Genomic DNA, 14,865 nt, shown 5'->3' with positions numbered 1-14,865 from the left:
AATGATTGATACGATCGCGTCATTTGATGCTCCAACTGAGTCAAATAGTATCATGTGTTTGTGTTCGAGACCTCATGAGTTGTCAGATGACTGTGCGACAGGCGATGGAGGATGTAGATGTAGATGTAGATGTAGGTATATCGGCAGTTGAATAAATGACTTATCCCGTGGTGAAATTTCAAGTCGTGATGTGTTGGGTTTTGTATAATTTTTCTTGGGTATCTTGTGAGATGGTATGTGGATAGATATCTGGGTATGTATATATGTTAGGGGGAATTTTTATATGTAGATAGAAAGGAAAGGAAACTTGGATTGGGTTATTTCGTTTTTGGGGAGAATTACTTGAAAGGAAATTTATCTATATTAAGTTTTTTAGATAAAAACTTACTATATTTTTTAATAAAAATTTATCCCTATAACTTTTTTTTTATAAAAATTAATCATCAAAAACTTATTACTACACTTTTTTCTAACAATAATCTATAAAAACTTCTAATTTTACAATTTTTAACTTTTTTGAAGAGAAGCTCAAAATGACTACTCGAGATAGTTCTCAAATACTTTAAGAAGCCTCACTCATCAGTCGGAATCGAATAAGAAGCACTCATCTAGATCTGATCACACCTGGAGCAGGAAGATTGTCTTCTGAAGCTTTCGTCGCTGCTCCTCATAAAAGAAGTCCAGAATCTCCAGAGACTATACATTCCATAGCCTGTATATGGATCAAACATATTGAAACATGTGAAGAGTACCTATCCCCATTCCCGAATTTGTTCTACACCACCTCTAGAAAGAAAAGTCGGTATCCTTTTACTCTTCTCAGGCACAATTGAGCCACTCAAATCTTTTCTTTTTCACCCTGATTGTAATAAGATAAGACGGCCAGTAGTGATGTAATTAGATCAACACACGTGAGACGATGGATCTGGTTCTCCATCAACCAATTTATAACGTTCTCCGACCGGGAATGGCTTCATTTGTCCATGAGGCCGCTGAGTTTTTAGTAGGGTAATAATGACTTCACCAAATGTTAGCTTCCAACTGTTGGTGAATTTTCGGTGCATGATGATTGCTGACAATCAACGAAAATCGAAATTTCTTAAAACCCGGGCGTTTTGCTATGAGTTCTGCTTATTTCTTTCGCCCTTTATATCCCTATTAAGAATTTACCCCAAGCTTTACCATTGGCAGCTTTCCAGCTCGAATAAATTGAAATGGCTTTGGCTCAGCTTTTAAGTAGAACATTGATTTTGTCATTGATTTTGATCATAGCCGAAGCCACTCGTCGTCTTTATTTTCATTCCCTAGCTCATATTCCAGGACCCAAACTTGCAGCACTTACCTGGTGGTATGAATTCTACTTTGATGTTATTCAGCCAGGACAATACGTCTCTAAGATACAAGAACTCCATAAGCAATATGGTAAGATAGAAGAACCGTATATCGACCACTACTGACCTCGAAATTACAAAAGGACCTATCATTCGAATCACTCCAGATGAACTTCATATACAGGATGCTGGCTTTCTAGATACCATTTACGCTCCATCAGCCTCACCCAGAGACAAGTATGAATATCAACTACGAACCCTTAGAATTCCAGGAGGTGTGGGAACGACAGCTCGTTACGACCTTCACCGAAAGCGACGCGCTGCATTGAGCCCCTTTTTCAGCAAACGAAATGTTCTACACCTTGAACCGTTGATCAACGAGAAGATGGAACAACTTTGTCAAATGATTGAAAAGCATTTCAAAGAAGAAACGCCCGCTAATTTATCAGATCTATTCTTTGCTTTCTCCAATGAGTACAGTTTGATTGAAATTCATGTGTCATGGGGCTAATCTTTAACAGTGTCGTCACGAACTTTTTATTCGCCCATCAAGTTGATGTTCTATCAGATGAGGCCCAAGCTGCTGTGCTTCGCCATAATAGCTATCAGCTTCTGATGGGAATCAATATAAATAAGCATCTACCTTGGATTCCGGATTTTTTAGAATCCCTCCCATTATCAATAAGCAAACCAATCATGCCACCGGGTTTATTAGATATGCATGCACTTTTTGATGTAAGTTCCTAGAGGTGTTTGTACGCAAGCTACCATTACTGACCTGAAATAAAAGAGAGTCCGCAATGAGTTGACCAGTATTATGAGCGCGAAGTCATCTGGGGTCAGCAGTGAGAAAGTTTTGGGTCCAACGGAGAAAGAGTCTGTGTTCGCCTCAGTACTTGACAGTAATATTTTACCGCCATCAGAAAAGACTTTGCTTCGTCTTCAACAGGAGGGATCACTCTCAGTCTTAGCCGGTACAGAATCACCTGCTCAAACGCTCAAAATAATCTTTTATCATCTGCTCAAAAATCCAACCAGAATCACGAAGCTTCGGACTGAACTTGATACGGCTCCAACTCCAACTTCCTGGGCAACACTTGAGCACCTCCCATATCTATCAGCGGTTATTGAAGAAGGAAATCGTCTATCTTTCGGTGTCACAGCTAGAACGGCTCGTATCGCAAATGAGCAATTGATGTATACTCCTTCCAAATATGTGAAATCGACGATAAGCAAAGGCAAATCTTACAAGATTCCTGCAGGCACACCTATTAGTATAACAACTTTGAGCGCCCACACAACCGAGACCGTTTTCCCAAATCCTTTTGTGTTTAATCCGGAGCGCTGGCTGGGTGATGAGGGCCGCGAACGTCGCAAGTATCAAATGGCATTCGGCAAAGGTGGTCGTATCTGCATAGGCATCGAACTTGCTCGCGCAGAACTATACCTTGTCACAGCTGCTCTGGTCACCAGGTTTGATATGAAGCTGTTTGAGACAGACGATAGTGACGTGGCTTTCATGTACGACTACCAAGTCACAATGCCCAAGTTAAATTCGAAAGGGCTTCGAGTTATGGCAAAAGCCCTGGCATGAGTATAAAGCTGTGGGGAGGCATTAATGACATATCTATGTACTCAACCTGGCAAGCTCAACAAGTCAGAGGGCTTTACCAGGCTGTAAGAACAGTGAACATTTGAAACTCTAGTGTTGAGTATATGAATTACCTAATTATACAACATAAAATCCTGAGCCCGACTATATTCTTGAAAGATTCTTTGAACATTCTGAACTTTTGTAAATTTGATACTTTAGATGAGGCAGCGAGATGGATTTTCGAACTTTCTTCCTATGAAAGACAGGAAGATAGATTTTTCGTTAGAAAGCGATAATTAAATGACAATCAAATGATACTTGAAGGCCTCGTTCTTACAATTTTATGTAATGTGTATCTCATTAATCCAAGGATCGTCAGCCAATTGCCTAGCAGACTTCCTATCTTCCGGTCGCCACTGAAGCATACCACGCATCATATTTAAAAACATCTCCTTATTCCTACCCTGAAGACGCAGTTCTGATTTCTCTAATTCCATATCTTTTGCAATAGGCATCTCAGCTATCCACTGACCTATATCATCACAAATTTAGTTTCAGATTTGAATACACTTTGCTTGGAATTTCGCACCTTGTTTGTCAAAGAATTCAGGAGTTCGTATACCCCTTTCTAAAAATTCCAAGGGAGGAGGACCCAACATCCCAATAACCTCTGCTAGATGAGCACGAGTAGCATAGCCCTTTCCATCAGAATCTTGAGCATAAAACATATGTTTGCCCTCGAATAAATCCCAAATCATTGCACCCACATTCCATATATCGATAGGATAACTCCAAGCAGCTTTTATCATAACTTCGGGTGCCTATTAAGAAATAAGTACACTTTTTAAATCCGAAAGTAGCTTTCAAGCTCATAAAAAGGCGAATTAATGAGATGCAATCAGATGCGATTCATACCAACCCTGTAAATTTGAGGTCCAGCACCATGATTCCTTTTCAAATCACCTCGAGCTGCTGAGCCGAAGTCACTCAAAACTGAATCACCAAAGATTCTTGGGACATCGAACCTCCTTGAAGCATACACAGTGACATCGTTGACGAGTTTGCGAGGCGAAGGATTCTTCATTTCCGCTTCTGTAAAGGCATCAAGAATAGATTTATCCTCGATTTCAGATAGGATGTTGTCTGCTTTGATGTCTGTGAAGTTTTATTAGAATTTTAGGTCCTTCTAAGCCAGATGAAATGAGGAGATAAGTGTTTTGTACTGGTATGAACAAGTTGACATTCCGTATGCAAATAATCCAAAGCTAAAAACAACTGTTTCAATGCACCCTTCAATATTTTCTCCGTAAAACAATGATTTGGAAGACGATATTTAAGTTCTCTAAAGCTTTCCCACATTGGTTTTTGAACAGGACAAGTATGATCACCGCCTACACGGGGTATCGTGGATATCTCAAGAGCTGTCCTAATATGTGGAAACCCGGGATGAGAATTGTTGCCTTTCTTCAGACCTCTATAAATTTCGAATTCTTCCTGTGGATTTTCATCACGAGTATAGACTGTCAGGGAAACGTGTTCATGAGCTCTGGGCCGTTAGTATGTGGATATACATGTGATATGAAAACACACTGTAGATTACGCGCCAACCAGACAGTAGACGTCACTCCATAGCCAAGCTTCCCAACGACTTGGTACTTGGACATAAATATATCTCCAATATTCACAGGACAATATAGTCCCCTTTTGAATCCCTCAAGTTGCTCCTCGTCAAGTGCTTGAGCATCGCTGATTAATTCATACCCCGTCGTGGGGAACCGCAATGGCGGGGATGGCGATCTTCTCGTCGCTGCTCTTACCCATTTCAATATCGATGTCATTGTACTGTATGCGTCTCCTTATTTTAGAATAAAGGATGTAAGATTTAATGATTCTTTAACAGTGTTAATTGTGGTACGGAACGCGATAATGATAGGAATGTAAGTGCAAGTTCTATTGACCAATAAGAACCCGCACATTCACTCCTGAGCCCCACTCAGCAGATATTTGCATAGAAGCTGTCCGGTACGGCAATTTCAATATCAAGGAAAGCAGCATTATTCCTGAGTTTGATTGGCCATTGGCTTTTTGAGTTAGTGAGCTTCTAAACCTCGATGATCTTATAATTAACTCAGTTTACATCATCGTCTACGCAACAATCGGATAGGCAGATAATTGGTCTCTCGACAAGGAAATCTTAATTTTATACAAATACAAATCGCTGTGTGAAGTTGAAAGTGCTTCAAAAGCAATGAATCTTACTGCACAAGTCTTCATCACTCAGGCGCTCATCAATCTTGTTAAATCCTTCAATTCTGCTGGTCCCATTGCTTTCCTTCAATGAGCTCACCACTTTCGATATCTCCGTCATTTCCGCTCTCAATCTTCGTCAAAATCCTTCCTACTCAATAACTCCCCGTTCAGAATCCTGCCCATATGTGTATCCTCGAAACTCTGCCCCTTTCTTCTCAACGAAAATACTCTTTGGAGAAAATTGACCGGACTCTTCTCGAAAGGGCAAACCTCCTTCATGATGGGATCAAACGATGCACGACTTGATAAAGGAACGAAATTATCACAACCTATCTCGACGTCATCCTGAGGCGGATAATAACAAAGTCCGAGGAATTGGCAAACGTGAATGTATTCATGGTGGCTTCGGAGGTACAATTGTCCAGCAAAAAGGTTTAAAAGCATGATAATCCGTGGATGAATCGATGGTAGCTTTGAAGCTGTTGGAATTTTGTGAACATCAAGGCTTTCGAATGACCTTGAAGAGAGGCTCAAGCGTGGGGAATAGATGCTCAGAACGACTTTCTCATTGTTTTGAATGGCAGAACGTAATTCTTGAACTTCGAAAGGACTAAAGATTACACAAAGTGACAAACCATTTATGCCCTCAGATGTAACAACCCAGTTAACTGGACGTAAAAATGTATCAATCTCACCAAAGCCATGCGTGACCACAGTTTGCGCAAAGTCACGAGTGACCCAAAGATCTCTGGGCCACATGGATATATCGAATAATCCTTTTGCCGATGTATTCTTGAAAACATCAAAAGCAGGCAAAAATGCACTCGGAGCGCTGTGGACCATAACACCGGTCGTGGCCAAATTTCTGACATCGACATGCAATTTATGTTTCAAAGCTGGTACACTCGGGGCATGCTCATGCTGTATCTCCAATTCTTTCTCTGGTTGCAATTCACGCTCTTGTTCTTCGTGTAAACTGGCACCTGAGAAAGTTGTGAAACCAAACTGGGCACATTTTTTTCTAATAGCGATGATTTCGGCAGAGTATTCCATGTCTGTGTTAGGAGCTGTGTCGGCCAGCCAACGCCCGTCAGCTTTTTCTTTGCCGAATCCGTATCTCTCTTCCAGGCTCTGTGCTTCGTCTTCTTGAACAGACACAGGAACATTACCAAGATTTGCGCTGAGAGCCTCAAGTCGCTCATAATGACGCTTTCCTTGAATTGCCCAAGGCACAACAGACTTTCGAACTTGGTCCAATGTATTTCTTATACACCATAAAAGAACATGCTTGACTTCGATTTGGTCAGACTGGAACATATTCGTGAAGTGTATTATTTTTCGTTGGATGTCTTTCGGCGCACAAAATAATACTGACTGGCCCTTTCCCAGTTTTCTCATACGCATACATGCTATCATATAGGTGTCAGTTATGCTCTTGACTGTATAATCAGATACTTCTTACCTTGTGCGAGACGATCTTTGTTCAGATCTGGTCCAAGCGTAACAATAGCACGATAGTCGACTGGGAGTTTCAAGTCTGTTCCACGTGTGTGAGATTCATCGAGATAAATCACACATCGATCCATCTGCTTAGCAAATGGTGAGATAGTGAGGGGTTCGGTCAATCCATCACGGTTCAGCACGCAAAGCTCATCTGAAGAATCAAAAAATACCGCCGCTAGTACCTCAGTAACGGGAAGTTTTGCTAACCATCTACTAGCAACCTCTTCATTTTTTAGCTCCAAAACTTGAGCCCCAACATCAAGAATTACCCTGATTGTAGGTTTCGATGTTACGGCAAGGTTTAGGAGGATTTCGGCATTTAAATCTTCACTCTTCGTCGTGGAATCGAATTTGTTTTCCGACTGCAATAAACATGCGAGTACTTCTGCATTTGTTGAAAGTTGTTCTTCTAAATCTCGTTGCTGTATTGAGAGCGGGAGGACATACTTGCTGTCGTTGGTTCCGCTGAAGCCAGTGAGCGGGTGGTTTTTGATCCGAGCAATATCCCAACCTGATGAAGAAAGTTTCTTGGGAAATTCCTTCATCTCCTTTGGGAAAACGAGGTGATTTAGATAGAAATCTATCATTTCTTTGGAACGCCTTAAATTTGCGTATACATGTTCAGACCATTGATGTAGGTTATCGAGATTGACGCCACTTAATTGCTTGAATTCAGTTTCAATTTTGGAGCAATCTCTGGTCCACTTCTCGTATTCTCCTTGACTGTTGTCCGATTTCAAAAGCTCATTGAAACAATGTATTGCTTGGCTCTTGGATAGCCCTTCGTAATAGTAGGAAAGGCAAGTTAATACAATAGTCATTTCTGGATGGCTAAACTCTGCTGCGGCTGCAGGCACATCTTTTCCATGGTAGGGGACTGCTAGTGATGATCGTTTCAAATCTAACCCGAAATCAACCCGAAACCTCTTATGTGAAAAGGCGAAGTGTAGAACTCCATGTGCGAAGAGACCTCGAAGGAGTAGAAGACCCATTTTAGTGGAGTCAGCATCGAATATCGAATGCTGAATCGCTTCTTCATTTATCTTTGAATCTGTGATGAATTGGTATAAGAGTTTTCGATTGCTCTTGGTAAATTGGAAGAAAGATAATCCAGGAAGTCCCTCATCGAAGATAGATTTTACAACCCTTTTAAGAAGTACATCACCGAGTGCGGGCTGTAGGATCCGAAATCTCGCAAATGTACCATTACTATCCGGCAAATTCTCTATTTCGAAATCATCTTTGTATTTTCGGTCGAGCTTCTTGATACAAGAAGTCAATATCGACAATATTCGTTGAATTAGCATCCAGCGGTTAGGAGCAAAGTCGACAGGCATTTGTCTGCCAAGAGTGTAAATCAATTCAAATCGCACATCCAATATCTCGTCACTCTCATCTAGGATATCCCGACTATTTTCGAGTAGCCAGTCTTGGGTGTCGTTGATTACCTTACCAACAACCTTTGCTTCCTGATCCCCAGAAAGTACCATCTCAAGACCCATTAACTCAAAAGACAGTAAATGCTCTGGCTGTACTAGAAGTACACCACCGGAAGCCATGCAATTCTCGTAAATCTCTCGGAGCTGCTTTGCGCCTTCAGCATTCATTTGTAGCGCACGTGAGATTGGTACATAAAGTACAGGGCGATTGATCATATTACCGAGCTTTCTTACTAACAGTTCCCTCATCTGTCTAGACAGCGCTCTGAGAACTACGACGCGACATAATTTTGTCTTGTCTGCCAGAGCCGATGCCACAAGTGGAACAATGACTGAAGATTTTCCAAGTCCCATGTTCAATTGCATGACAGAGTTCGCACCTGATGATGGGTCAATCATTTCACTACTGATGTCAGCCTGATCTCTGCGAATCAAAATTCCGTTCTCCAATTCAAGTAGTAGCCAGTCCGGATGCAACAACGGGTCCCACCCTTGATGTCCCGGATTTGAAAGTTCCATAAGAAGCTCTGCTTTATTGCTACAACAAGCCACCAGACGCTTCAGACGTTGCAAGGTGGTTACAGCCAGGCCAAAATGTACAATTGCCTGCTTCCACTGTTGCGAAAGCTTTATAGGATGCGAAGTTGCAATAAGAGCGAGAATTGTGGTTTTAGAAAGGCGCGGAAGCATCGTCGTGTTCTCTGTAGCTCCGAACACGTTTATGGAACTTAACAAATGCTCCTTAATTCTGAGGTACATGCTGTCTACCAGTTCCTGACTTTTTTCCAAACAGTCTAGGAAATCGTGAGCTGACACCGCGGAATTTAGTTTAAAACATGGTATCTCGTGCAAAGCATCCAGACTTTGTTGTAAGTGATGGCTGTATTGATTCTCAAAGGTTCCGGAAGTTTGTCGAGAAAGTTCCACCAAGAGCTCTTTCATATGATTCTCATCATTGCCCAATGATTTTGATATCTTAACCAGAAGTGTATCAAACTGAAACAATAAATTTTCACCAATAAGAGTTGGAGGTTCATTACGGAGAAGATTCGTGAGGGCAATATAAGCTAAGTTCGGATTATAATTACTGGTGGGTCTTGCATAATCTGACCATCGCTGAGTGATGATGCAGTCGATTGAGTTTGACTTCTTGAGAGCTGATTCTAGGAGCAAGATGTATTCCTTGAATTTGCTGTTTTTATACCAAGACGAATATTTTGCTTGAGCTTGAACGGTGGCAGTGTCTATGTCAATGTATATTCGGCAATGTTTATCCCTGCATGCAATAGGCTTGTCTGTTGGCCATTGCTGCAAAAGATCTTTAAGGGCTGTTTTAACAGCACATTCATTTTGGTTAATGTAAGCCTGCTGTCTTCGACTGTGAACATCCCATTCAGTTTCGGCTTCTTTCTTGACAAGCTTGCTTGCAGGTGTGCTCTCAAAGCCGTATTTCTGAGCGCCGATAAGAGCTTTAAGTAAATCTTCGTCAGGCTCGAACCCTTCGTACAGAGGGAAAAGCTGATATTGAGGAATTTTGATGCTATCAAAAGACGGCATTGTAGCAAATGCTAAAAATGTATGGACGAGCGAAAGGTCGACCTTTTTCGAGAAGATCAATGTGGACAAGAAGATCATGATTTTATACTTATCTCGAGTTTCGGTACTAGCTGATAACTGCTGATAAATTGCACACCAAGTTTCAGACAAGAAAGACTCGGGCGTATCTAACCATTTTGAACCGTATCCAATGATATTTTCCGAGATTGCTCCAGGTCCAATGATGTTACTCGACAAAGAAGTCAAGATTCCCAATACACCTGTATGGGCTTTCAAGTTCTGTGGCCACGAATATGCCAAAGCTGCGATTTGGTAAATATCTGCACGTCGAATTTCATCACAGTTCCCGTCTCGAGAGTCGTATACTTTATCTTCAATGGTGGTAAACTTTTCGGCTCCAAAGCCATCGATGCGATAAACAGCATTTCTAATGATAGCCGCCGAAACCAGGATAGGATTGCTGCGATTGTTTGATTCGGGGACCGGGTGCTTATTATCGGATGCAATTTGAAAGGGCACCAGTTTCCTAGCATGTGTGAAGATGAGATCGACTTGCTTGCAGAATCGTTCATGTTGAGATAATATTGGGAGATCTTTCCATGAAATCATCTGCATAGATTTTTTATGTGCTGGATAATATGTAACTTGTGGAGATAAATCTCTCAGTTTTAGTAGCAACCCTATCTCACTAGAGGAAAGCGTGGAGAATGACCATACAGATGAGGAACTTAACCCATTTAATGCTTCTTCCGTGCCAGTCTTGCCTATGAGGGCATCTGGTATAACATCCGAGGTTACAGAATGAAGATATAATCTGAATAAACAAGTTTTCAGGCTTCCATTATCTATCAGACGGCCAAGTTGAGGATCGATTCGATAGTCATGATAACTACAGGAGCTCGTCAATGCTGTATCGATTTTCACTTGAACATGTTCATTTTCTCGCCTAAATACAATCTCGCCGTCTGGAACGACCACAACTCGCGTTGCGTTGTCGTTGCTACGCAACACAAGTTTGTTAAGCAAGCCAGTGAATGTACCGATATCCTGATTTTTGTCCACGGACATTCCTCGAAATTGTTTAGAAAAAAGTCTCCAATCTCCTGCGGTAACGGAAAAGTCAAGGTTGAAGCGGGGAAGGCGTAGCTCCAAGATTTTGTCTTGCTGATTCAGCACCATGTTGATGTGGCTTAGAGTCTCTAAACTCCTAAGGAGTTTTGATATAGCATAAGCTGTTGGGCTTCGGATATCAATGGCTGACATTGAGCCGTTGATTAAATGAAAAGTTTGGTTCGAAGAATGTGTAATTTGCCATTCACTGTTCGAGGAATTCCATGGCATATCTACTGGCCTCAGTTGTATAACACCAGTCTCATCATTTCGCATGAAAATAAAATCTTCTATGAACGAATATTGAAAGTCGTTTATGAGAATATGCTTGGGAATTACCTCAAAGCATTCATTCCCTTTACGGGTCCGAATCACTAATTCGTCACCGAGCATCTTGAAATGAACCTAAAAAAGTCAGCATGCGTTTGAGTTCAAATATCGAACTATTGATCTTACTTGTTGTCCACATATCTCTTTCCTAGTCTCAAAAGACATTCCGGGCATTGTTGATGGGACAACATCCAACATTTTCTGTATACACATAGCATTAGATTTAGAAGATCACACAATCAGATACACACTGACCTGTCCGAAGATTCTTTGATATGTGGCATGGGATTCATAATCGCGAGGTAGACGAGCAAGTGGAGATCCATTGATGAGCAATTCTCCGTCTAGAATGTTCAATTCAACAAATAGTGGTTCTTGGCCATTAAATGCTGCTGTTTTCGTTCTTAACCATCTTTCGTTTGGCAGATCAAGTGCTTTCCAAGGAGCTCCAGAGTTGTAACCAGACCAGAGAGCTTGAATGGTTATGTCAATACCTGCGGAATCATTCAATATAATGCCACGCAGAATTAATTCGGCAGAATGATTCAATCTGTCAAAGCGTCTCAACCCAAATTGGATCATACTATCAAGTCCATTAGTTAATGCAGGACGTCTATCGCGAACTGTGATCAAGCTCTCGACAAAAATAGTTTGAGTTTCGGTGGAGCTCAGCATAATCCCAAGATTATTGATTTCGACGTCGAATGAACCATGACACGCCAATGCCAATTCAAGGGCTCGAATTTTTAGTGCTTCAAGCTCATCTTCCTCTTGGCAATCATGGAGTATGCGGACAACATCTCTAGTCCACGCAATTGTAATAACCTGAATACGTAAGAGTAGACGAATACAGCTCTCGTGCACTTTTTCCTTAGTTGAGACACTGAGCAACCGGGCGGTTAGTATAATCACCACGCGAACAGTTCTGACATTCTGCCAATTAGACTCTACACTTGAAATTATTGCGTTTAAAGCCTGCAAGAGGTGTATCCCGAAGGCTTCGTCCTCGAGGTCTTGGTGTGAATCTCGGCATGCAAGCTTACAAGCTGCGGGACCAACCTGCCATGCCGTCTGCGTCAGTATCTGGAAGACTTCATCAGAGTTCAAATCAAGTAATCGTGCTTCACTCTCTCGTAGAATATTAAGCCATTGAAGATAATGCCCACATCTAAGAGATGCAAATTGATAGAATTCGTGCAAAGTCAATGTGGCCGGGCAGTGTGCTTGATTTGCAAGAGTCTCGTTGGTGGTAGACTTTGTGTCTTCTAGAAAAGCTTCTAGCTTCATGAAAGCTGGAGCGAATCTCATGGTGCATAGCCTTCGGATACTCAAATTTGCACAGGAATCACCTGTGACTGCTATTTGGTCAGATCCGTCATTATCTACAACCATGTAGTTTAATCCGGTTGGTTTCAGAATATTTTCGACTGTAGCCTCATGAACAAACTTATGATTGTAGTGAGAAATGACAAATGGCTTATCACGGGACCCCAAGCGAATTCTCCTCAAGGATTTCTGAACATAACGCACCAAAGCAGTCTTTCTGAAATTGTAATATTCGATATCCTGAGAAACTCTTGGTTTTGATGAGAATGTGTCGACTAGAAGGCTATACGTGCTATCACGCCAAGCTGAGAAGACTTTAGGCACGTCTAGCTCAAATATTATTGACTTTGCCTTCAAATCATTTTCTGGGAGAGGGCGTTCAAAAACATTTATTGTAACTTGCTTGGCCGCAGTTTTCGCAATGCATTTCGGACAATAACTCGCGTGAACAGTGACTTCATGGCGTTTATATCCTCGACCGCGAATAACCTTTTCATATCTGCATTTGGTTGATTGATCACTTTCTTTCCAGGCATTGTACTCTCGAATCTTTGCCTCCAGCTCGAGCAATTTTGCTTCGCGGTCGGAGTGAGCATCAGAGTTGATCCTCTCTAGTAACCTCTGGTGCTGGAACGATTGATCGAAATAGCGAACAGGAAAGCTTCTTCCAGTGTTTGTTGTAGAAAAAATACATGGCATCTCGGCGGAGGATGCAGCATTTCTATTAGTGATATATTCTTCGATGGAGGCTAATCTAAGCATTTCTGGCTTGGTAGGCAACAATAGAGGAGCGAACAAGTCTGATGTCAATCCGCATTTATAGTCCTTTACAAGTGGCTCTTGTGAAGTTGTAAATTTGTCTAATGCGACCCATAAATCGAGTAAAGTCAAGATTCTCACGGACTGATCTTCGGCAACCCCTTGATATGCTTCATCAGAGACTTTCTGGTAGGTAGACAAGAGATCTGCCAGAGCGATACAACATGTCTGAGATGTTTGATTTTCACTCAGCCAACTGGCTAGATGATCTCGAACCCACAGTTCAATGTCTGCCAACTCCAAGTGAATTAGATCTCTATTTTGGGAACCTAAAGACTGAGTACTCATATACGGGAATTGTGTACTCAACTGAAAGTTTCGGAAGTGACAGTAAGGTTCAGTAAGTGCGTGTTTGAGTTTCGATTGATTTCGTGTCGATAAACCGTCAAGGTAAGGTCGGAGAAAATTCATGCTAAGCACTGTATCTTCTATCAGGTTTAGTGCAGCGATATCAGGGTATATCGGGGGCGACAGCATTGGCACATTGTTCTTCAAGTAGGATGAGACTTTGGACAATACCTCCTGTATCTGCCGCTGTAGCTCACGGTCAATAAACTTTTCGAGTTTGACTAAGCGCCGTTGTACCTTCATCGACATTATGAACAGTATCTCTCTGGACATGGGAGACTCTAGTGCGCGTTTGAGAATCTGGCACATGAAGAAAATCATAAACGATTTGTATTGGTAGTGTGATGGATCAGTGCAATCTCTTTTCATAAGTCCAGTCTGAAGGCAGACTCGGAGAAGGAGCCAAAGAGGTGAACGGCGCCAGGGATAAAGACAGTCTTTCCACTGGACGATATCGCGCGTTCTCTTTTGAATGCGATGGATATCAATACGACGACCAACGGCATGCAGAGACTCCGCAAGCATGCTGGTTATGAGGGATGGGTCGACGGTGTCTCGAGTCTCAATGTCAGATACGTTTGCTTTGCGAGTTTTCGCTCGAACAATATTTGGCGTCTCTCGCGAGAGCTCTTCAATGCACTGGGATAGAGCTTCCTGGAATGATTTTTCGTGGATGCGGTCCTGATGAATGGCTACTGCGGGACCTGGGAAATATCTCCGTAATCGTCCGGCAGTCGCCATGACATCTCTGTTCCTTGGTGATAGCTCAAACATCTCGAACGAATACTCTGATGAGAGACGTCGAATTATTATTCCCGCATTTTGTGTCTCAACGTGAAAAGCGTAAACATCTGTACGTTTTGCATGGTCAGTAAGAATATTTGAGGGGGAAGTAAAATTCTGTACCTTCAATTTCCATTGTTTTTAAACCTTTGATAATGTTTGAAAATAGTGTGGCAGTAGCAGATGAATCAAGAACCATGCCCTCTATCATCCTGAGCATTCTTTTGACTGGTTGTCTTTGATCACTTGGCAGGAAATCATGAAAGTTTCGAAGTTCCTCTTGACAAAATTGCGTAAGTACAACATCATATCTCTCTCGCTCATCCTCCATGTCCGGTAATTTTGGGGGAAGAAAAACATGATGAAAGATGTATTCCAGAGGTAAGTCAGAGATCATTGTGAGATCGCGTCCTTTCGGGATGACAGGTTGCGAAGCTAGCTTTGAAACAAAGGCCTGGAGAATGCACTGCCGTAT

The 14,865-nt window shown here is 41.8% G+C and overlaps 3 protein-coding genes across 3 annotated transcripts; 1 reads left to right on the top strand and 2 right to left on the bottom strand.

Annotated features, from left to right (window-relative positions):
- Window positions 1–1,214: 1,214 nt before the first annotated feature.
- On the top strand, window positions 1,215–2,925 carry EAE97_008090 (uncharacterized protein; the record flags this gene model as incomplete). Its single annotated transcript, XM_038878604.1, has 4 exons — window positions 1,215–1,422; window positions 1,475–1,805; window positions 1,853–2,066; window positions 2,122–2,925. 4 exons carry the CDS (start codon window positions 1,215–1,217, stop codon window positions 2,923–2,925), a joined length of 1,557 nt encoding a protein of 518 aa, XP_038730284.1.
- A 341-nt stretch (window positions 2,926–3,266) lies between these two features.
- Window positions 3,267–4,763, bottom strand: EAE97_008089 (uncharacterized protein; the record flags this gene model as incomplete). The annotated part of the gene is made up of 5 exons (XM_038878603.1): window positions 3,267–3,457; window positions 3,515–3,746; window positions 3,845–4,080; window positions 4,149–4,471; window positions 4,516–4,763. 5 exons carry the CDS (start codon window positions 4,761–4,763, stop codon window positions 3,267–3,269), a joined length of 1,230 nt encoding a protein of 409 aa, XP_038730283.1.
- Window positions 4,764–5,301: 538 nt separating this feature from the next.
- On the bottom strand, window positions 5,302–14,787 carry EAE97_008088 (uncharacterized protein; the record flags this gene model as incomplete). The annotated part of the gene is made up of 5 exons (XM_038878602.1): window positions 5,302–6,584; window positions 6,638–11,189; window positions 11,241–11,315; window positions 11,370–14,458; window positions 14,514–14,787. The coding sequence occupies 5 exons, from the start codon at window positions 14,785–14,787 to the stop codon at window positions 5,302–5,304; spliced, it is 9,273 nt and encodes a 3,090-aa protein (XP_038730282.1).
- Between the last annotated feature and the right edge of the window lie 78 nt (window positions 14,788–14,865).

The sequence above is a fragment of the Botrytis byssoidea genome (genome assembly GCF_014898295.1).
Source record: "Botrytis byssoidea strain MUCL 94 chromosome Unknown BBYS_017, whole genome shotgun sequence".
Lineage (NCBI taxonomy): Eukaryota > Fungi > Ascomycota > Leotiomycetes > Helotiales > Sclerotiniaceae > Botrytis > Botrytis byssoidea.
The sequence above is the reverse complement of the archived record's forward strand: the minus strand, read 5'-3'. Positions and strand labels throughout refer to the sequence as shown.